The 24,165-nt window shown below is 42.3% G+C and overlaps 2 protein-coding genes and 1 non-coding gene across 6 annotated transcripts in view; 1 reads left to right on the top strand and 2 right to left on the bottom strand.

Annotated features, from left to right (window-relative positions):
- The first annotated feature begins 460 nt into the window (after positions 1 to 460).
- On the top strand, positions 461 to 16,693 carry LOC142840356 (developmental pluripotency-associated protein 4-like). Its single transcript, XM_075956915.1, has 2 exons — positions 461 to 515; positions 16,170 to 16,693. The coding sequence occupies exons 1-2, from the start codon at positions 461 to 463 to the stop codon at positions 16,691 to 16,693; spliced, it is 579 nt and encodes a 192-aa protein (XP_075813030.1).
- LOC142841883 (small Cajal body-specific RNA 13) lies at positions 10,172 to 10,446 on the bottom strand. Its single transcript, XR_012909126.1, has one exon.
- Positions 16,694 to 21,897: 5,204 nt separating the features above from the next.
- Positions 21,898 to 24,165, bottom strand: part of Wdr44 (WD repeat domain 44) — a 105,923-nt gene continuing 103,655 nt past the window's right edge. For all 4 annotated transcript variants that reach the window (XM_075957472.1, XM_075957474.1, XM_075957471.1 and 1 more), the window contains one exon: positions 21,898 to 22,967. In XM_075957472.1, the coding sequence (XP_075813587.1) occupies positions 22,873 to 22,967 (95 nt within the window). In that variant the 3' untranslated portion in view covers positions 21,898 to 22,872. The remainder of the gene's footprint in view (positions 22,968 to 24,165) is intronic.

Genomic DNA, 24,165 nt, shown 5'->3' on the forward strand with positions numbered 1-24,165 from the left:
TGACTTTACTTGATGATGATAGAAATGAAATGTAGTTTTCAAGTTCCTTCTTATCCAGGCTTTCCAGATACAGTCTGTGCTCGCAGAAACTATGCCAGCTTGTCGGTTCCCCTTTCAAAAGTCTCTTAAACTGGCTTTGACACTTTTGTAACATTTTCATCTTAAATTCCACAGTGACCTCTGTTCTACAAAATGATTTCAGGGCATTCCTGACAGAACTGTGAAGCACTGGTCTTCCAGACAGAGAGTGGTGCGGCACTTGGACAGGAACAAACAGAGTGAGTCCCAGAGTTCAGAGCCAACCTGGGCTAGCCCCTTCAGCCTGGCTTTATATGGGATCTGGGCTCTGGAATCAAGAGTTCCTGACACGTGTGCTCTGTACGCTTCATCAATCTCCCCAGCCCATGTTGTAGGATCGTTATAAAGAAGATCGTTCTTTTTTGAATCAGTATTTACCACGATGGTCACAGAATTCTGGCTGCCCAGTTCTACCATTTCCTCCATACTCAACACGGGTAAGCAAGATTCCCCCCTTAGCTTATTTTATTTGTTGAGCTATTATCTGGATATTATTAGTATGGAATCATGGCTTCCTTGTTGAATTAGGAGCAGCGAGGCTGCGTCCCCAGCACCCGGCCACCCGCACGGCTAGCTTTACCTGAAATAATTACATGGAAACTGTATTCTTTTAAACACCGCTTGGCTCATTATATATAGCCTTTTCTCGGCTAACTCTCGCACCTGGACTAGCCCATTTCTAATAATCTGTGTAGCCCACGAGCTGGCTTACCAGGAATGATCTTAACCTGCATCTGCCTGGAGTGGGAGAATCATGGCGACTCCCTGACTCAGCTTCTTTCTCCCAGCATTCTGTTCTGTTTACTCCTCCCACCTATATTTTAACCTATGAGGCCAAGCAGTTTCTTTATTACTTAACCAATGACCTTCCTCCATCATTTCCCCTTTTTCTGTTTAAACAAAAAGGAAAGGCTTTAACTTTAACATAGCAAAATTACATAAAACAAAACAGTTATTAAGCAAGAATTACGGTTACAATATTTATATCTATTTTATCTTTTATCATAACAATGGAAAACTATAACTATAACTATCTATCTATTCTTCAACTCCATCAAAGAATCCAGAAGAATACAATATTACCTAAGCAAACAAGAAATCCAAAGCTCTAGAAATGACAGAGACATCTCGCTGCCTGTACAGTCACCCAAAGTTCCTTTGTACTGTTGGGGCATCCATCTTCAGCCTTCAGGCCCATAGTATCCAGCAGACATTTCCATGAAGCAGGAAATTTCAAAGGCAGTTCAGTCACTGTCTGCTGTGTCCTGCAGAATATCTCGCAGACTCTTCCATGAGTCAAGAACCCCAAAAGACCATCTCACCTTTAGACAAGTTCAGCAGTCCTCTCTCTGCAGGTTCTGTGTCCAGTTTATGCATCAGTCCAGGCAAGAGCAGTTTCTTGCCCAAATGGCTATCAAACTCCATAAGGAGGCTCTTCGATGCCCATCTTCCTCTTGAAGTAGATTGGTGCTGCCAAGAGCAGAGTGTCTCATTGTCATGAAAAACCCTAAGTCATTAAAACATTTAAAATGCAATATTCTGCAGTCTTTGAAAGATATGAAGAATGCCTATCTAACTGAAATATATCTCGATATATATAGAAAATCTAAGTAACATGACTATAAGCTTTACTATTATCGATGATTATCCATTAACAACCTATATTTCTTAATTATACAGTACATTTTTAAATGAACTACACAATCACAATACCTTAATCAAGATCAAGAAATACATATACATATAACAAAATTGACCTTAAAATCCACACCAATGCAAATTGTTCATATCTATATCATATCCCCCTTTAAATGTAAAAGAACATTTATAAACCATATTTGGGAACATGGGCGCAGTTTTTTCTCTCCAAACTGCTTCCTGCTGAATGGGGGCGTCATTAATTAGGTCTTTCATGGTATAACCTGTGTGCCAGGGTCATCTCAGTTGGCAGTTGAGTGAAGTAATTTTTTGAGGGTGTTCACAGGAACTTTTCGGGAGGTCGTGGTCTATCATACCATATCGGGATAGACGCAATCCACAGGGTCTGGTCCTCTGTGAAAACAAAAGAAGACCCTCTCCAAAGCATCATATCCTTAGACCCGAATTTTGAAATCGTAATACCCTTATATCCATTCTGGTTTAGCTTGGCAGCCCATGTAATGAAATGTCTCTCTGTACTTAGCTCCTTCACAGTCAAAAATTTTAAAGAAAACACAATGTACATAATCCAGACTCTCTGTGAATTTTCCATTTTTACGTGGCTTATTTTTACTTTATTTCTCTTAATCTATAACTTTCTGTACTCTGTCTCTTTAAAGACTTTACCTTTTTTTAAGGCATTAACTTTACTCTCTCTCTATTTTTTTTCTCTCTCTCAAGCCTACGTACACTCATCCAACACTGTGATTCATTTAGTGGTCTGTCTGAATCTGTTTTATTGTGAATCTGTAATTTTTTTACTATCCAGGAGCACTTCTTAAAATGTTAAGCAGTTCTTAAAAACTCAAGTTGCACCATGTAGGGGTAATACGGTACTGCCTGTTTATTGCCAAGTCTAAACCTTAACTGCGCTGTTTTATGGTAATTACGGTAGTTCCTGCCTGAGACCAGCACAGTTCAGCATGGCAGAGCTGAGCAGCTCCTGCCTTAGAGCCATTTGGTGCCCCTGAGCTGAGCACAGTTACAGGCACACAGCAAGTCCACATTGGAGCCACACTCAGCAGTTTAATTTTGAGACTGAGCGTGCAGCACAGAAACTCTTTTTATCCAAGTTACAACCAAATCTGACACGCAGAGCACTGCGCAGTCTGAAAACACATCTCTTCCGCCATGCTCTTCCGCCTGCCTAAGCCTGATTCTGTAGTCTGCCCAGGTGCAGGCGGGGAGCACTGAGCCATCAGCATGGTCTCAGAGCAGTCTCCTTCCAATTCCAAGCAAGAACACAAACATCTAGTCCCATAAAATCCATTGAAATGCTTTAAAGCCAGAGTTCACGCTGGCAGCACAGCCCCAAGAAGCCGCGCTTTAAAATGATGCAGCGTTTTTCTGCTGCTGATGCCGAATCAGGAAACCTCTCTACGGCACGCCACCAACAAACAGCAAAAATCTGTGTTAAACTCTCTCTCCTTTATTTTTAAGCCGTCTCAGGTTTTTAAGTGGATTTAGTCCATCACATCTGGGCGCCATTCTGTTGAATTAGGAGCAGCGAGGCTGCGTCCCCAGCACCCGGCCGCCCACATGGCTAGCTTTACCCGAAATAATTACATGAAAACTGTATTCTTTTAAACACCACTTGGCCCATTATATCTAGCCTTTTCTCGGCTAACTCTCGCACCTGGACTAGCCCATTTCTTATAATCTGTGTAGCTCACGAGCTGGCTTACCAGGAATGATCTTAACCTGCGTCTGCCTGGAGTGGAAGAATCATGGCGACTCCCTGACTCAGCTTCTTTCTCCCAGCATTCTGTTCTGTTTACTCCTCCCACTTATGTTTTAACCTATGAGGCCAAGCAGTTTCTTTATTACTTAACCAATGACCTTCCTCCATCACTTCCTATTTTCTATTTTAATACTTCCCAGTGTATTGCTGTACTTCATTTGGTTTTAGTTCTGTGTGTTCCATGTTTTAGCCTATGACCCCCTTCGAGCTGATTCATGCCCTTGTAATTTACCCCATCACTTACTCTGTGCACCTTGTAATTTCTGGACCAACAATATGTTCCCCGTATGCCTACATCACCGTGCAGTGGAATCAGCTAGTTACTTTTGGTGCCATACCATCTTTGGGCTCCAGCACAAGGTTTTTTTTTCTTTTCTTTCTCTCTCTCTTTTATTATTTTTGCTTTTTGTTTCTGTTTGTTTGCTTGCTTGCTTGCTTGCTTGTGTTTTTAAGACAGGGTTTCTTTGTGTAGCATGACAGTCCTGGAACTTGCTCTATAAACCACACTGGCCTCCAGAGATCTGCCTGCCTCTGTCTCCCAGGTGCTGGGAGTAAAGGCGTGTACCACCATCTGGCTAGCTCTAAGTCCTTATTAGATAACTGGGTAAAATTATTTTCAATATCAATCTTACAAGCACTTTTTGTGTAAAACTGCTTTCCTGGAAATGCAAGGTATTTTTCTAGAGAGTAATGGAAAACAAAGTTGATTAGAAAGTTGTCCGGAGTACCAGAAATTTCTGAGCTGATCACACGGGGGAATCATGAAGTTTATGTTAGGAATTCACAGTTGTAAATTCTAATAAAGAGAATGAGAAGTCCACATGGATGTCAAGCCTTACCAAACACTGGACTTATGGATTTATTGGTTGAAAACATTATTCACACACACACTTTTTATACATTAATTAAAAAGAAAAGTATGTAAAACACGTCCCTCATATTTTCTCTGGTTAATACAGGCTCATAGATTAATACAAATACAAACTAACAGAAATCAGAAATCTCAATTTCATTTTGTCCTCCATGTAACATCAGTTTCTTCTGCTTCCTTTTCCCCCTTTCTGAGACTGACAGCGAAGAACACAAGCATTTGGTTTGAGTCTCTTCTTCTTTCCCTGGCTGCCCTCTAGTGGAAGTGAACTGCAATTAGACAATGGCCCATAAACAGTAGAGAAAAAAAGAAATCATTAGGTTTGAAAACAATAAATAAAGAAACCTGCCTGGCAGACACACACACACACACAGACACACGCATACACAGAGACAGAGAGAGAGAGAAATGGAGAGAAACAGAGAGAGACAGAGAGAGAGAGAGACAGACAGAGATAGAGACAGACAGAGACAGACAGAGAGATAGACAGAGAGAGACAGACATAGAGAGACAGAGACAGACAGAGAGAGATAGACAGAGAGAGACAGACAGAGAGAGACAGAGACAGACAGAGAGATAGAGAAAGACAGAGACAGACAGAGAGAGATAGACAGAGAGAGACACACAGACAGACACAGAGACAGAGAGAGACAGAGAGACAGACAGAGACAGACAGACAGACAGAGACAGAGAGAAACAGACAGAGAGAAACAGACAGACAGAGACAGACAGGTAGACAGACACAGACAGGCAGACAGAGAGAGACAGACAGACAGAGAGAGACAGCGAGTTGTGGGGATGGCTGAGAGCTATGATTTTCTTTTGTCAGGGAAGATCACAAAAAAATCACAAAAGGGAAGGAGAGAGAAATTCTGATTGTTACTTGTTTTCTTGAGCAGAACCTTTAGAAAATCTGAGACCTTGGAAGAATGAGTTGGAAATTGATTCCTTCAGAGCGGGTTGTTCCCAAAGATGTCATGTCTCCTCAGAAGAATATGTCCTCGTCATTTCCAGCTGCTTCAATCCAGGGATTCTTGAATTTGGGTGCTGACCAAATTTGCTTGAAGAGGCTAAGGATACACATTCCAGACCCTGTTCCCTGTGGTTCTGAGGCCAGAGCTCTATTGTTAGGCCCGGGACTCTGCATTCTGAATACTGCTCTTCTCCCTCGGTCATCTACTGGTTGCCTGTGCTGTGAGAGCTTGAACTCCAATAGAAAATGCAGAGGCCAGCCTGCCTGTTCCTAGCTTGCAGATTCTTTAGTTTGAACATGTGAAACAATTCCCTAGAAAATTGTTGAGACCAATCCCCACCTCCCTTCCCACAGAGATTGGGACTCACTGTGTCCCAGGAAGCTAACAAGCCCACCTCCTCCAATGTTGTTGGAGGCTGTTTGTGCATTCCTGGCCACTCCGACCTGAAATAATCACTCAGAAACTATATTCATTAAATCACTGCTTGACCAATCACTTAAATGTATTGCTAGCTCCCTCATATATCTTAAATTAACCCATTTCTATTATTTTATATTTTACAGCAAGGTTCTGGCTGGTGACTCACGTCTTTCTCCTCTGGCGGCTACATGGCTTCTCCCTGACTCTGTCTTCTTTCTCCAAGCATTCAGTTTAGTTTTTCTGTCTAGCTTTATTCTGCCCTATCACAGGGCAAAGCAGCATCTTTATTCATTAACCAATAAAAGCAACACATATACAGAAGGACCTCCCACACCACCCCAACCCAGTATTCTAAAAGGCTGGTGTAGAGAGAGAAGCAGTTGAGAAGTACTCGTTAGACCGAGAGGATCTTGAAAAAAGAAAAACAAAATGTCCTGTTCTTGGCAATAACGCAGGACAATAAAATACTTTTATGTGGTTGTTTATATTTATAAGCTTGAAACAAATTATTTCCCCAATGGAGAAGCTTGAAACTGACCCCAGCTTCCAATGGCCCATTCTTTTGATTTAGTGAATGTCCACAACAAGGCAAAAATTGAAGCCAATGGAGTCACAGAGGGATTGTTGACATCCCTTCAGTTTTTCTAACTTTTCTTGTCCCCCTATGCACTACTGTAGATAATCTTCGGATTGGACATTTGTGGCGTGACTCCTACTTCTAAGGCCAGATGATTGGCTTTCAGATACTTTCTATGGGTGAAGTTCATCCAGAAAATCAATAATTGTGTGAAACAGTTCTTTCCTTTATTCCTTTCAATTTGACTCCCAGTGGTTTTGAAGGCTTTCTACAACGTTCCATGCTCACTGCTGCCAGCATCTGGCCCAGCTGCTGCTCTTTCTCCTGCAGTCTGCCTGCACCCACTCCCCCTCCTCCACTCCCCCATCTCCAGCAGCATTTACCTTTTCTGATCTTGCCATACACAGAGCATCTTCAGGGCCAAGTAAGCATGCCCTTTGTTTGGTTGCATCCAAAATTTACCTTGAGGAAAACTATTCTGATTAAGGATTCTGACTTAAACAAGATTAGGTTCTACTTTAATCTTCTTTGACCAAGCATCCCCTCCCCCGAGACAGCATCTTGCCATGTTGTACAAACTGGCCTCGGATTTGTGATCTCTCCTTCAGCCTCCTGAGGAGCTACGATTATGACACACTTGGCCATCATTTTAATTGTCGAGTCTTACTGATGCTTAACACATTTAGGAAAAGTGTTCAGTTCTTGACTAAATATCTAAGGTTAATTTCATGGTTCACTAGAAACTTAATTTGCAGTTTCTTTGAGCATCAGAAGACAGGGCCAGTTCATTGCTGCTGTTTGGCTCCTGTTCTGTTTGGTGGTGATCCTAATGGAAGCAACGTACCAACATGTACTCCAGGATTCCTGTTTCTCTAACCAGGGATGATGAGCACAGAAGACATTTTGTTGCAGCAACTTTACATTCTGCCATTGGTCTTTCTATCCAGGTAATGAATAACATGCACTAAAAGAGTCTAAATGTTAGCTCGATGTGGTGGCACATGCTTTTAATCCCAGCACTCAGGAGGCAGACACAGGCAGATCTCTGAGTTCAAAGCCAGCCTCCTGGTTTACAGAGTGAGTTCCAGGACAGCCAGAGATATACAGAAAAACCCTGCCTCTAAAAATAAACAACAAACAAAACAAAAAGGATTCTAAATGTCACCAATTACAAGAACCAGGACTTCAAACCAGGGGTCTCAACTCACATGCAGGAGCTTCATATAACCCTGCATCGCTATTTTTCCTTAAGGGTTTCTGCTATATATTCATATTTTAAAAATCTACCTCAAGTCAACTGTTAGAAATCCTGGTACAAGCCGGGCGGTGGTGGCGCACGCCTTTAATCCCAGCACTTGGGAGGCAGAGGCAGGCGGATCTCTGTGAGTTTGAGGCCAGCCTGGTCTACAAGAGCTAGTTCCAGGACAGGCTCCAAAGCCACAGGGAAACCCTGTCTCGAAAAAAACCAAAAACCAAAACAAAAGCAACAACAACAACAAAAAGATAAATAAATAAATCCTGGTTCATTGTTTCTATCTTCCACTGTTACAGTGATACAGATAGGTGAATATTGAATGTGAGAAGGTTGCTTAAATTATGCCTATAAGATTCAATATCATGGGGCAGGAGACATGGCTCAGCAGTTACAAGCACTGGCTGCTCTAGCAGATATCTTGGGTCCAATTCCCAGCACCCACATGGCAGCTCACAACTGTCTATAACTCCATTTCCAGGGGATCTGACACCCTCACACAGACATCCATGCAGAACAAATACCAATGCACACAAAATAAAAAGAAATAAATTATTTCAAAACATCATATATACACAACACATAAATAATCTTAAAAAATTCTAAAATAGTAAGACCATCTCTGAATGGTATTTCAGGTCATTATTTATACAGTTGGTAGAAATGCAAAGAGTCAGAGTTGTGACGAACATCTTGATAGGTCCTCAAAAAAAAAATGAAAATATGACCCAGGAACTCTACTCCTAGGTCATACTCAGGAGAAATGTAAGAAAATGTCCACACGAAAGACTTTTGCATGAAATGATCTGAACAGTATTACTCATAACAGCCAAAGACCGGAAGCAACTGCTTACCAACTGATTAGTGGATGAACGAAATGTGCTGTGAATCACTATTTAGCAATCAGGGAGAATTAAGTATCAAGCTGTGCTCACGGAAGAAGCTAGCACAGAGGGCTACATGTTGTTTCATTCCCCTTCCATAAAATGGCCAGGGTAAGCGAGTCTCCATGGAGACAAGCCGTTTATGAGTAGGGTGAGAGAAGGGAAAAGTGGCTGCTAATGGGTACAGTGTGTCTTCTTGGAACGATGACGCTATTCTAAAGTTAGGACTGATGGTGGCACAAATCTGATTATGTGCGGGAACCAGTGCACTCGTCTACTTTAACTGGGCATATTTTTTGCAGTGCATAAATAAACACCAAAGGTTTTATAAAACGCACCTGGGGGAATGAACTGGGGTTTGAGGTATTGTTTTTCAGTACCTGTATGTGTCTAACCTCATGCTTATCTGCTCCTCATAAACCCTGATATCCAATGCTGTCAACCTGCTTCAGCTTAGTCTGATTTAGATGTATTACATATGCAGCCGTACACCCTGAGCCAAAAAGGCTCTTTCATTTCACTTACAAGTTTCCAGCTTACCATTGTTATTACAGTTTCAACACGCTAAGATTTTATTTTAAAGCCGAGTGTGGTGGCCCAGCAATCTGGGGGACTAAGAGAGAAGGTTCATTTTAGCTGCAGAGTTCAGGATCAGCCTGACCAATAGAGCAACATCCTGTTCATTATTATTATTTTTTTTTGGAATGTAATGATTTCTTGGGGTAGTGTTATGGACCGGAAAGGTCTTTAAAGAGGAGACTAAATTAAAATGATGTTCTGGAGTGAGCCCTACCTTGTCCAAGTTGAATAGCGTCCTTACCAAAAGAGGAGACTGGGCTCAGACATACAGGAAGAGGTCTGTTTAGGGACAACAAAGAGTATTCTCTTGCCAGAGGAGGAGTGAGTTACCTGATATTTGGTTGTAGCAGCCCTGGCAGATGAATATAGCAAAATCATTGCCATCAACCTATGGCTCTTCCATACTTGTTCTTCCCAAGATCTAGAGTATTTATAACAGTGGGAGATGCTGCATCCTGAACTTTTGATTAGCGTACCCATTCGAGTGGCTTTGCCTCCCTGTCTTTTCACCAGGAGGGCTGAACACTTAATTACAGAACAGGATTCCTCTTTAACCAGACTCTTAGCACCCTCCCACCCCCATGGACACTTGAGCCATGGCACAGAAAATAAAATTCCAGAAGAGCCCTTTCATCATGCAAATATATATTTCAGGCAGTGTCTTTCCCCAGGTAGATGTGTTCAAGGTCTTGACATAGAGCAAGCACTTGCTATTGGCTGAATGAACAAAACCTCAGTGCTTTCAAACTGCTGAAGGATAGTGGTTAGATCTGTGAATCTAATTTACTAAGTACTGCTGATTGAAAATTCTGACTTTGTAGATGATCAAATCGCAAAGGGTTGCATTAGAGGAACAAGTAAGCTGAATTGAATTGAATATTTATTTATTCGGCAAAATAAAAAGATTTTAATTTGGGGTTCATCATTAGAAAAGGAGCAAGTTGGGCAGTGTCCCCATCTGTCTTCCTAGTTTCCTTGGACGTTTCCCACCGAGTGAGGATTTCGTAGGCTCCATTGCTCGCTTGTGTGGACTTTCTGATTTTACATTTGCTCTCAGGTGCAAACAGTTCACTTCCTGCAATGCTAGCCACTCACGGTTTTGTAGCAGTCATTAGTGTCCATCAGAAACCACTCTGCCTGCTAAACAATATCCTGACTGCAAAGCTTCTCTGACGATTGGTGGATCGATAATGACACAGCACAGCTGTTATCTCCATGGCAACAGTACTCAGGACCCATCAGAGGAAAACTGCACATGGAACCACTGGTTCTCAAGCAGGCGTGCCTCAGCTTCCTCTAGAGCATGATTTTCCCACAAATCTGGTGTGCTGTAGGCTACCACCAACCCAATGTGAATCCAACACTACAGATAAAACCTAATATTTAAAACGGAATATAAATAGAGAAACAGGCACTGGCTTTTTGTGTGGCCAAGTTGTTTCTTATTAGGGTAGGGTACACGTTGGTGATCTTGAAACTGGTGAATAAGCTGTGTTGGGATTGAACAAATAAGTAACTTGATGGTAAGTGTCAGCTGGTTTTCAATGCTGGAGGAAGAGGTTTCAGATAAGCAAGGAGAGGGTACTACAGTAATTCGTGTGCCAAAGAACTCTAATAGAAATGGTCAGATATGTTGGACGATGGTGGCACACACATGCCTTTAATCTCAGCACTCAGGAGGCACAGGCAGGCAGATCTCTGTGAGTTCAAGGTCAGCCTGGTCTACAAGAGCTAGTTCCAGGACAGGATCGAAAGCAACAGCAAAACCCTGTCTTGAAAAACCAAAAGAAAGAAAGAAAAAAAATGGTCAGATATAGTTATATGTGTGCATTGATATGTGTATACACACATATTAGTGTGTATATATATATATATAGTGCACCAAATAACTCTAATAGAAATGGTCAGAAATATTTACATGTGTGCATTAATGTGCATATATACACATATTAGTTTTAAAATACAGGTTAGTGTGCATATACACAGATTAGTGGACACCTATCTTTGCCATGCCCACTTTGATAGCCTAAGAGACACACATGCTGGGCCTGGAGAGACGGCTCAGTGGTTAAGAGCATTGCCTGCTCTTCCAAAGGTCCTGAGTTCAATTCCCGGCAACCACATGGTGGCTCACAACCATCTGTAAGGATGTCTGGTGCCCTCTTCTGGCCTACAGTCATACATGCAGACAGAATATTATATACATAATAAATAAATATTAAAAAAGAGACACACATGCTATCTTGATACCTAGCACACTCTTTTAAATTTTGTATTTTAACTTACTTTTGATGTGTACATGTGTTGCCTGCATCTATGTCTGGGTACCATGGCCATGCAGTGCCCATAGCAGCCAGTAGAATGTGTTATATGTCCTGGGGCTGGAGTTATAGACTGTTGTGAACTGTCATCTGGGTCTTAGGGACCAAATCAGATCCTCTTGAAGAGCCGTAAGCATTCTTAACTTCTGGGTCATCACTCTGGCTCCAAACAAGACTTCTTAACGACTGTGCACACGTCTGACTGTTGCAACCATCTAATCTTCCAAGACAGATCGTAGGTCATGGAATCAATTGTGTCTTAAGGATCAAGATTGAAACAGCATTTAATATGATTAAACAAGGCTTGTCCTGAGCAAGGTAGTGTGCAACTTCCATCCTGGCACTTACAAGGAAAACGTAGGCAGGTCTCAGTGAATTCAAGGTTAGCTTAATCTATGTAGTTCTGGGCCGCTACAGGCTACATAGTGAGGCTTTGTCTCAAGAAAACAAATAAGCAGAGAACCAAAAACAAGACTCATAAATTTTCTTTCCTTTCTATCCTATTAAGATCAACTCTTTCGTTTTTTTTTTTTTTTAGAAAGATGTCACACAAGAGATTCATGAATGTAACAATTGTTATATAATTTAGGGAGTGTTAATTCCAAATTTGTTCTTATAAAATCTATTGGAGGGGATTGCATTCTGTAGGTTTTTCACGTTTTAACGATGTCTTTTAAAATTTTATTTAAGATTTAAATGTATTTGTGTTTACATGTTAGTGTGTGCAGGTGCCCCCAGGGCCAGAACAGAGGTGGCATACCCCCTGGAGCTGGGGTCATAGGTAGTTGTGAGCCACTCACTGTGGGTGCTGGGAACCCAACCCACTCTTAACCATGAGCCCACCCGGAAGCTTCTCACAAGCTTTATTTCACAGCAATGACCACTAACAAGGTAAGTGTGAAAATGAAAGCATCAAAAAGCTGGAGAAAAATAGGAATGGAGAACAAGCTGCCTTACTGTTACTATTCTACAGTATTAGAACTCAGGTCCTGTTCTTACCCGTGTGTGAGGCCTGCTTTCCACTGAGTCCCATATATTTGATTTCACAGAATGCTGCTGGTTGTGCTCCCTAGTTCAATCAAATTTTGGAAACTCTAGATGGAACAGGTAGACTTCCAGACCCTTTCACTTGCATCGCTGATCTCCAGGGAGACTGAAGAGTACTGTAGGCAGGCCTTAGAACTTCAGAGCCCCAGGCAGAAAAGAGGAAAGAGGCAGCAATGGAGAATATTGCAGTGAATGGCTCCATCTAGTGGCCAAACTACTGTAGAACTCAGGATGATCAAGACTTTATTTTCTCTTAAAAAAAAAAAAACTATAAATCAGGGCTTTCATTGCCAAAGCTCTGCTTTGCTGTATAGTTGTCTCAAAGCCAAATTGCTAATCTCCTCTTGCCAGAGTAGCAGCGAGTTCCACACTTGAAGACGGGAACTGTTCATCAGGTAGGTCGAGGCACAAACTGTTGGAAAACATCAACCCAGCCGTGTGTGTGTGTGTGTGTGTGTCTGTGTGTGTGTGTGTGTGTGTGTGTGTGATGTGGCACACGCCTTTAATCCCAGCACTCGGGAGGCAAAGGCTGGATCTCTGTGAGTTCGAGGCCAGCCTGGTCTACAAGAGCTAGTTCCAGGACAGGCTCCAAAGCTACAGAGAAACCCTGCCTCGAAAAACAACAACATCAACCCAATAGATCATTTGGGCCCCAAGTTATATCTACAAGGTCCAGAAAATTGACAGTGCAGAAAATGGATGGCAAGGATTTTTACTCCATGTATGTTATTTTGGAGGTTTGTCAACAGGAAAAATGGAAAAGAAATGCTTGCCAACTTGGTAGAAATAAAAAGGGAAGTGGCCCTTAAACCCCTTCCAGTCCTTGAGATTGGGCAATGATTAAGTGACTCACTTCCGCTATGGCTTGGATCTTACCTTTGCTCCAAAGTCCCATGTGTTAGAGGTTTAATCCCTAGAGTCCATGGTGGAGCTTTGTTTTTATGTATATGTGTATATTCCAGCACGAGTAGGTCCCCACGGAAGGCAGAAGGTGTCCGATTCCCTGGAACTGGAGTTGAAGGTAGTTGTGAGCCACCTGCTGTGGTGGTGGTGGTGGTGGAGGTGGTGGTGGGAACTAACCTCAGATCTGCAAGAGCAGTAAGCACTTAAAAAAAATATTTCAAGACAGGATTTCTCTGTGTAGCCCTGACTGTCCTGGAACTCTCTGTAGACCAGGCTCGCCTTGAACTCAGAGATTCAAATGCCTCTACCTCCCGAGTGCTGGCATTAAAGGCATATGCCACTGTGAGTCCTGGCAACAGCAGAAAGCACCCTTAAGCACTGAGCCATCTCTCCAGACCCTACGGTGGGACTTTTAAGAGGTGAGACCAGGTGGGAGAAACTTAAGTCACTGAGGGTATGCCCCTGAAGATGCTAATGGCCCCAGCCCTTTCTTCTGTCCATTTTGCTCCATTCCTGAGGTAAAAGGCTTCACTCTGCCACAGGATTCCTTCCACAGTGAGCTGCCTCACCACAGGTCCAAAGTAGCAGGCCCAGTTATCAGGGACTGGAACTTCTAAAACTTGTGAGTAAAACACATTTTCTTTCTTAAAGTTGGTTGCCTCGGGTACTTGTTACAGTGCCCGGAAGTTGAGGGTCAGAACTTCCAAAGAGCTCTAACTGCATAGAAGAGAGAGAGGACAATTACCGACTACCTCAGCCAGGTGCTAAGTCATGTTGAGTGATGTGATATATTTACCTCCGTGGTCTTCTTTGCAGAAGTCCATAACCCTTAACTGCATCATGAGAAACGTAGCAGATGAGACCAAAGTGCGAGATACTCACAAAATAACCCAACCAGGTTGTGCTTGGTGGCAGGTGCCTTTATCCGGTGAACCATCTTGCTGGCCCACGCAGTTTCTTAATTGTGGGGGAAAATATGATCTTAATGTATGTCAGGAGCCATTTTCCCAAAGATTATAGCAGGGACTATTGTCCTAAGGATGTTTGCGGGGAGCCCCACACCCAAAGTATCTTGAGAACTATTTGTTAGCGGAACCCGTCCCACATTCCAACTATCTAGAGAATTGTTTGTGCTTGGAATCACAAAAGGAACGATTCGGCTTGCACAGAGAACACTAGGTGTGTCGACTTGTGACCTTTGCTGCCCCAGCAAGGTCCCTTCTTGCCCTTGCCACGCCTCTGCCCCCTTCCCAAGCCAAATTCCTCCTTCAAGGGCTACAGAAGCCACAACCATTTCACTAATAAAGAGAGACCTTGACAACAGAACTTTGCTTTGTCTCCATTTCTCCCTCCCCTCCCGCCCCCGTCTTTTTCAAAGAGCGCCTCTTCGGGACCTTGGAATAACTGACCCGCTGGGCGGGTACAAACGTAAGCCTAACAGTAGGGGGAAGCGGGTGTAGGCGGACACAGGTACGGTTTTCCACTTCTATGAAAATCTGAAATTTGACATTTTAAAAAACATGATGTCTATAAAGGCAACATGGTATCCAGGCTGGATCTTAGAACAGTGGAAAACTAGTAGAATCCAAATAGAATCTGACTTTTCCCTAATAATGATGTATTGGTGGTGTTTCTTACTTCCGATTAACGCATTCTGGTGAGATAAGACAAACGCTAAGGGGAGTTGGGGAAGGAGTGGGCAAGAACTACTGTCTTTATTACAGATGTGTCTAATGAGCATCGTGGCGAATGCACATATATGCAGGAATGAATACCTCCGCAGAGAGTCACGGAGCAAAGGAAGACGTCCGATCTCCTGCTCTACTCCGTGTAGAGCACCGAACGGAACTAGGCCAGCAGCCAGCAAGCCCCATTGATCTTCCTGTCCCGGCTCCCTAGGGAACCGGAGTTGTTAGGTACCTATGTGGCCATGCTGGGCCTTTTCACGTGGGTTGTTGAATCTGAACTCAGGCTCTCGTGCTGCAGCATGAAGTACTCTTACTAAACCATCTCCCCGGTTCTATTATTTTATAATTTTATGATGCTGAAGATTATGCTGAGACTCCACACATGCTAGGTAAGCATGTCACTAAGAATTCTCAACTTTTCACAACATTTCAATAAATCGAAAGTGATTGTTGTTATTCTTTTTTTAAAAAATGCTGCAAGATCCCTGGTGGCAGTAGGCAGCAGAAATGCTGTAGGTCCCAAATGGTGGCAGCGGGCCATGTGGTGGCAGGCAGCGGGCCCTGGGAGCAGCCAGTCCCAGGCAGAGACGGCTGCTGGTCCCTGAGCAATGGCTGGTCCCAGGCAGGGAGACTCACGGCAGGTGGGCAGAAGACAGAAACATGGATAGACACGACATGCAGGGTAAGGTTGAATGTTTATTCAGGGGGTTATGGAGGAGGAAGGGTGAAGGGGGGACAGAGAGAGAGACGGAGAGAGACAGAGAGAGAGAGAGAGAGAGAGAAGAGGAGAAAGAGACAGAGAAGGGGGGAAGCTGAGAAGTGGGGAGAGAGGCAGAAGCGAAGCTGCCTCTCCAAGAGGAAGATGGAAAAGAGAGCGAGCTCAGGCCGGAAGCTGAAGATGAGCCTGCCTCAGCGGATGGGGAGGGGAATGGGTGTGGCTTGTCTCTTAAAGGGACCAAAACTATAACAATTGTAAAATAAAAGAAACTAATGTAGTGCAGGTAGATGAATGTACCAAAAAATCTGCTTGGATCACTCTGGTAGCCTGCACGAGGGCACCTGGCTTGATTAGGACTTTGTGGTAAAGTCTTTCCTTTGATAGGAATCTTCTGCTGGAAACAAGGAGACTGAATAAGAGAACATTCCTGACACACCGAGAGAGGCCAGGGTGAAGATGCGTCAGAAAAAATTGAAGACGGAGATGGAGGAGGGACAAGAGTCTTGTCCTCAGGTGATAGTGCCTCTTGAAGTCGTCCCTGTACCCGAGGAGCAGATGCCTGCCCTTACTGAAGCTCCTGTCCTCTATGAAGAGGTCAGCACAACGGTTGTGACCACAACCGCCTCTGAGGCAGTGTTGGCGTCTTGGTCGAGGATTGCAGCCAATGCTAACAAGAATGAGGCCCTGCAGTCCATTACAACATCTGAGACCTATGGGGAACTGTGGAGTGTGGTCCAAGGGAGAAGCCTTCCAGCAGACTCAAGAGGAGGGGTTCGGCTGCAGTTCCACGCTGGACAAGCCTGCGTACCTGAGAAGAAGGGGAAAGTGATTGCCCTCTTCCTGCTGCCAGCCTGGTCCTTTCCACCCCCACACCTGGAGGACAACATGCTGTGCCCCGCCTGTGTTCACAAAAACAGGGTCCTAAATAAGACCCAAGGATAAAGGGAATCTCAGGTGTGGGTAGCTGCTGTCATTACCTACTCCTTGGAGTGAGATACGGAACTGCAGCCAAGACTGAGACTGATGGGAATTCACATCTGTGCCCTTGAAGGTGCCCGGATCAGCCAGAAGCCATGAGGCCTTGTTTGTTATTTGTTGCTGTAGTACTAGCAGCTTGGAAAAAGAGCCAGTGAAGCCACCAAAACGCAGCAGGTCCACCTCTTCCTTGTGCCTTTTACTGTTGTGTGAAAATAAGGTTTTGCTGGGGTGGGAACTGGCATCTCCAGATACAGTACTTGCTTGTATTGCCATGACTACAACAGGCCATAGGCAGTTCTCTGGTCCCCTGTAAAGATTTAGCTTATGACTGTAGCCTCTGCATGTCCCCTTTCCTGGGTTGTAGTATGTTTGTTAGTGTGTAGTGCTTGGGTTTGTTTTCTATTGTTGCAATATTAAACCAAATCTAGTTTTTGGCAAAAAAAAAAGAATATCCATCAGAACAGTGCAAATGTATTTCCTGTGCACGTGGAAAAAAAGTGGCTGCAGTGAACAATAGAAACTAGATGACCCAAAACTAGAGAATAAAACAAAACAAAAAGGGGCCAGCTTTCAGAAGTGATGTAAAGCCGGGCGGTGGTGGCGCACGCCTTTAATCCCAGCACTCGGGAGGCAGAGGCAGGTGGATCTCTGTGAGTTCGAGGCCAGCCTGGTCTACAAGAGCTAGTTCCAGGATAGGCTCCAAAGCTAGATGGAACAGGTAGACTGAAGAGTACTGTAGGCAGGCCTTCAGAGCCCCAGACAGAAAAGAGGAAAGAGGCAGCAATGGACAATATTGCAGTGAATGGCTCCATCTAGTGGCCAAACTACTGTAGAACTCAGGATGATCAAGACTTTATTTTCTCTTAAAAAAAAAAAAACTATAAATCAGGGCTTTCATTGCCAAAGCTCTGCTTTGCTGTATAGTTGTCTCAAAGCCAAATTGCTAATCTCCTCTTGCCAGAGTAGCAGCGAGTCCCACACTTGAAGACGGGAACTGTTCATCAGGTAGGTCGAGGCACAAACTGTTAGAAAACATCAACCCAGCTGTGTGTGTGTGTGTGTGTGTGTGTGTGTGATGTGGCGCACGCCTTTAATCCCAGCACTTGGGAGGCAAAGGCTGGATCTCTGTGAGTTCGAGGCCAGCCTGGTCTACAAGAGCTAGTTCCAGGATAGGCTCCAAGCTACAGAGAAACCCTGTCTTGGAAAAAAAAAAAAAGAAGTGATGTAAAGACAAAAGCAACTGGGAGATCTATTATCCACTGAGTTCTCTCAAAACAGAGATGTTGACGGCTTGGGCGATACTCCATTTTGGGTGCTTTATATCATCCTTAGTGCTTTATATGAGATTAGCAAAGTTCAGCTTGATAACCTAGTGTCCCACACAATTTACTAAGGGTAAAACACACTGGGATTGGAAGAACAGGCAACAGTCACAAGACAGTTGCAAGCTTTTCGTTTCTGCAGCCGTCTTCTCTCCGGACAGAGCTCATCTGGCGCATGAATCTGCCTGTTCATTGTTTCCACTCAGCAGTTTTCTATACACAGTAGGTACTTAATATACATTGTGTGATTAATGAGCAAAGTGGGAGGCCAGAAACTAGTTGTGACCGGCAGAAATTTTCTATGAAGTCAAGTGTAATCATTACACTTTAGAGATAGATCAGGGGTTCAAGGTCATCATTTACTACATAGAGAGTCTGAATCCAGCCTAAGTTTGCTGGTCAGTGTTATGTCAACTTGACACAGGCTAAGGTCATCTGAGAGGCGGGAACCTCAATGAAGAAAATGCCTCCACAACATTGGGCTTGTAGAGCATTTTCTTAGTGATTGATGGGTGAAGGCCCAGCCCATTGTAGGTGGTGCCATCCTTGGGCTGGTGGTCCTGGGATCTATAAGAAAGCACGCTGAGCAAGCCGTACGGAGCAAGTCAGTAAGCAGCACCCCTTCGTGCCATCTACATTAGCTCCTGCCTCCAGGTTCCTGCCCTGTTTAAGTTCCTGGCCTGACTTACTTTGATGATGCAGTGATATGAAAGTGTAAGACAAGTACACCCTTTCTCCCACAACTTGCTTTTTGGCAGTGGTGCTTAATTGTAGCAACAGAAACCCCAATTAGGAGAGTAAGCTACATAAGACCCTGTCTTAAAAAAGCAGGTTAGGGAGATAGTTCAATATTTGGAGTGCTTGCCACACAAGCATGAAGACTGGAGTTCGGATCTTCTAAAAGCCATGTAAATTGCTAAGTGGATGTAGTGGCCTGCCAGTAATACCAACCTCTGCAGGGTGAGACAAGGGATCCCCAGAGAAAGCTGGTTAGCAGGACTAGCCACATCGGCAGGCTTTGGGTTTGATGTAGGAGATCCTGCCTCAAAGAATAAGGTGAAAGTAATAGAAGATGATTTTTTTTAAGACAGGGTTTCTCTGTATAACAATAGCCCTGGCTGTTTTGGAACCCACTTTGTAGATGAGGCTGGCCTTGAACTCACAGAGATCCACCTGTTTCTGCCTCCCAAGTGATGGGATTAAAAGCATGTTCCACCATGCCTGGCAAAGATAATTCTTGATCAACTTCAGGCCTTATGCGCACATGAACAGAGGTATATGCACACCCACATCACACAAATGCCCACACATGTCAAAACATGTACACACACATACACACACACACACACAAAGGAAAATATAAAAAAGAACAAAGTAAAGATAAAACAACAAAAAGAAGACTAAATCTATGAGGAAACAATCTCAAATATGTTGCTATATTGAAGTGATTAAAAATATTTTAATAATTCGATTTTTCATTCCAACAAAGAGAGACATGATGTTAAGAAAAGAAATTGAGGGATGGACATGTAATACGAAGTAAACATTTCAAAGGATAAAAGTTACTGCCCAATTGTGTTATCTGAAGAGTAGTAGAAAATGGCATGCTATGTTGTGAAGTTTGCATCCTAGTTAAGGCGAACAGAATGAAGATGAAGACTCAATGCAGATCTATAAAAGAGGCCTGAGTGAAAGACTCAATCTGTTCGTGGTGGTTCTCAGCCTACCACAGAACACAATGAGATTTTCATGAAAAAACAGGGGAAATAGAGGAATAAAAGTACTTTCTTTCAAAAGTCAGATTTATTCATTGCTTCTACTTTGTTTTCGTCTATCAAAATATTTTTTCTTTTTAAAGAAGATAATAGTTAAAATAAAAAGGGTTTGGGGTTGGTCTTTTTTAAAAGTCCCATGTTAATTCTTGAAAAGCTCTTGTTGGCTGGGCATGATGGTGCCCTCCTTTAATCCGAGCACTCAGGAGGCAGAGGCAGGTGCATCTCTTGTCAGTTCTAGGCAGCCTGGTGGACACCAGACAGGGGCACACAGTAAGGCACTAACTGAAAAGTAAAACAAAATGCATGATTGTGTCCGTGTCCGTGAATCTATGCATTTAAAAAGTGTGTACAAAAATGTTTTGTTTGGTCTGGAAGGTGAATTGGAAAGAGCAATGAAAAATGCACATTTACTGAGTACACCTACTAGCTAGATCTCAGGTTTCACACATATGCAATTTAATCACTGAATCTTTGTATTTTGCATTAGCTATTTCCATATTACATACAAGGTAAACCACAGTAACATCGGATAAATAACTTGGCCAAGGAATGGAGGTTTATCTGACTCTAGAATCTCTTTCCTAAATCACATCACACAATAGAGAATTTCTAATACTCATTTTAGGGAGAATGGTGTTTAACTGATCTTCATATACATCGTTCTATTTAGGTTTTTTTTTTTTTAGTAGTGGGATTGAACTGAGGGTCTTCCACATGCTAAGGAAGCACTTACTCATCGAATTATATCCACACTCTTATTTTTCATTTTAGTCAGGGTCAAAGTTTCCCAGACTGGAGTTGAACTAACTTGCTCTGTAGTTCAGACAAACCATGAACCTATGATCCTCCTGCCTGAGCTGTGATTATAGGTGTACACACCCTGCCTAGCTTCTTTGTATTTGATGCTTCCTTTGCAAATGCACCTTCTGACTTATAACTTCACAGTATTTACATAGCAATTGGAGGTGTCAGCATTATGTACTTAAGCAACTAGTTTAGCCTTTTCTCTAAGCAACTGTGTGACAGCTATCAGGAAGTATTCTTACAGCAACACCCTGATTATCTTTAGTTGAAACACCCAGCAAGACAGAAGTACTCTGAAAGAAGTCAGACAAAGCCAGGTGTGGTAACACACACCTTTATCCTAGGTTTTAGGAGGCAGAGGCAGAGGCAGAGGCAGAGGCAGAGGCAGAGGCAGAGGCAGAGGCAGAGGCAGAGGCAGAGGCAGAGGCAGAGGCAGAGGCAGAGGCAGAGGCATCTCTGTGAGTTTGGGGCCAGCTTGCCCTGCTGCTCTCCATAGAGTTCCCTGATAGGACTAGAAAGACCCTGTCTCAAAAAGCAAACAAATAAAAATAGAAGAAGAGGAGAAGAAGGAAGAAGGAGGAGGGAGAGGATGAAGAAGAAAGAAGGAGAAGGAAAAGGAAGAAGAGGAAGAGGAGGAGAAAAAGAAGGGGAAAGAGGAAAAAGGAGAAGAAAAGAAGTATTCAGCACTAAGCTGCTTCAGATTTCAGAGTGGAGACTGAATTTTAAAAAAGTGTCCCTGGACCAGCCACACAGACCTTAAGACTAAAAAAACTGCAAATCAAAACCCTATGATTAGTTGGAAAGACAGTGACATAATAATTCAATTTATCATTTAGAGTATAGGATAGAGTGTGAGATCTAAGAAACATGAGAAGAAAGGGGAGAGGGAGAGGAGAGAGAGGTGGGCAAGGACAAGGAGGGAAGGAGGAGAAAGAGCACTGTCTAAAGAAAGCTGAAGACCAAGGCAGAAGAGAAGCAATCAAGTAGAAAGCCAAGACATCTGAAGATAAAGAGCATGCTAGATTGAGGAGGATATGGTGGTGACTCCTCAGGTCCTCACGTGCCGGAAGCAAATGCAGAAAGAGCCTGTGAGTGCAGGTGACAGTACTTCAGAATTCAACTCAGGAAAAGCTTTAAAGTCATGTAGCTAATGCATCATAACTTAGGGATTTAAAATCTGTTTGCTTAAATTCAATTTAAGACAACAGTTTGTTTTTCTTGCATCTCTTTGTTTACTCAAGTCATCTAAAAATAATTCACCTTTGACAAGTGTTGATGACCAACTTTAATGATACATATTTCAATTTCATAAACATATGCAAACCATCAACAACATTACCAGGGTTTCTTTGTCCCAGATGTTATTTCATTGGTACATTATACTGGCATTTACAAAGCCTTTCAAATTCAACAACACAAAACAAAACAGCTTAATTTTTAAAAACTACAATGCTTTAAAAAAATGTAAACAATTCATTTTTACATTATTGTAAAAAAGAACTTACTCCTTAATGGGGCTTATTTTTAAGTGAGCAAAGCCTGGTGCTCATGGATAAAGTAAAGAACTCTTTACATAGAAACATTGTGCTCCAGTGTGGCAAAGAAAAAAAATTATATATATTTATATATATATGTATATATATATACACATACAAAGTAAAGAATAAGTCCACAATTTAGATCACAAAAAAAATCTTGTCCCCAAATTGAGAAATTTATAAAAAACCATTTATACATGGTTATTGACCTATTGAAAACCTATATAACATTTTCAAAACAATAATTCAGTCAAAAGATACCACGTTTCTTAAAAATGAAATTTTGTGCAAAAAAAATTTTAGAGCTAGAAACAAGACTATCACCCAGTAGGAGGCCAAAAGAGCCACCAAAATAATTTAACTTTGTTAGATTTAGTGCATGTAACCAAAAGGCACGCACATGTGATTAATATATTAATATCTTTTCATGCAGAAACCTGTGCATGTTTATAATTATATAACAAAACATAAACATAACAAAACATAAACTCTATGCTTGGCAATGTTAATCTAGACACATTCTTTCTAGTCTATCGGTCTAGGGGTTCCTAGATCACTAACACTGCCTCTCAAAAATATATATTATATTTGAACAACTTTCAATAAAAGTTAAAAAAGGATGTTAGCCAAACACTATAATACTTTTCTCATTTCTGATACATATAGAAACTTACTGATGGGCTTATTTTAAATATAGTTTCAAATTAAAATACAGTTTTCCTTCTGTTAATAAACACTTTGATTGCTCCAGTGAAGTCAGCAGAGAGAAGAACTTCTGTGTTATCTGTCTTCACAATACCTGAAAAGCACGAAAAAAATATATTACTTGATTTTAAAGGACTAGGAAGACTGTTGCCACAATACTACATGCTCATGACCTGTTTCTATCTTTGGGAAAGATCCTCTTCCAACCATCTGTTTTTTGGATTTCTCTAGAATTTTTACATCCTCTGGTACCTTTCTGCCTGACTAAAGCATACTTAACTTTCTCTTAGCTGCTCTTTTCCTGTCTTAGGGATGTTACAGTTCCTTGGAGCCTGAATGGCTAAATCCCTCCAAGGTAATCTAGGCCTCTAAGTCATCAATTGCTTCTATTTCAATCTGTTTTTAAGAGGAGTCTCTAAGGTGATTGATAGGGTTGACTGTAGCACAGACACACCGAAACTGCCGTGAAATGAGTACGTTTGCTCTGGGAATGCTGACAGCCCTCTGCCCTTATGGTCTCTACTGATTATCTCTGTAGCTATGCTGAATGGGCAAAATGCTTCCCTTTTACATTTGCCAGCTGTATAATAACATTTGACATATAAACTCTGTGTTAGCTAACTTGATTATATGTAGAATAAAAACTGGAGATGTAAGAAATACTGATTACTTAGAGATAGATGAATTTAAATTTTCATTGAAAAGTTGGTTACAGGATGAGCAAGACACAATGTTTTCACTCTAGGTGAAAACTACTACCATCTTGTGAGCCACTGAACATTCCTTATAATCCTTCTGGAATATCTTAAAGGCAAGCAGTGCAGCTGTGGTAAAGAATTTAGAGATAAGAGAAAAGCAGGAGAGGAAAATGGAAAGTCTTTATTGAGACTCAATTCTAGTACCTGACAGTCCTGGAATCTCAGCACTAAGCATGCAAGGCAGGGGTTTGAGGAGGCCAGCCTCATTATGTAGTGAGTTCCAGGTAAGCTTGAGCTACAGAATGAGACTACTGTATCACACTGTCTTCAATTCTTGTTACATGCTGTAAATCACATCACCCCAACCTGGGGTGGGGGTTAATACAGGAAAGCTCAAACTGCCAATGTCAGTAATAAAGAGAGAGGGCCATTGGATGTGTTTTATGGTCCCATGCCCTGGGTTACCAGTTTAATCTTAGATAGACCTAGACAGGTACACATTTGGAAAGAGTCCATTAAAGCTGCAACTCTTTCAAAAGAATCTAGAGCTATTGCGATCTTGTTAATGTGATATAGTTTTAAGAAGGCTTTTAA

This window comes from Microtus pennsylvanicus, chromosome X, assembly GCF_037038515.1.
Source record: "Microtus pennsylvanicus isolate mMicPen1 chromosome X, mMicPen1.hap1, whole genome shotgun sequence".
Taxonomy (NCBI): domain Eukaryota; kingdom Metazoa; phylum Chordata; class Mammalia; order Rodentia; family Cricetidae; genus Microtus; species Microtus pennsylvanicus.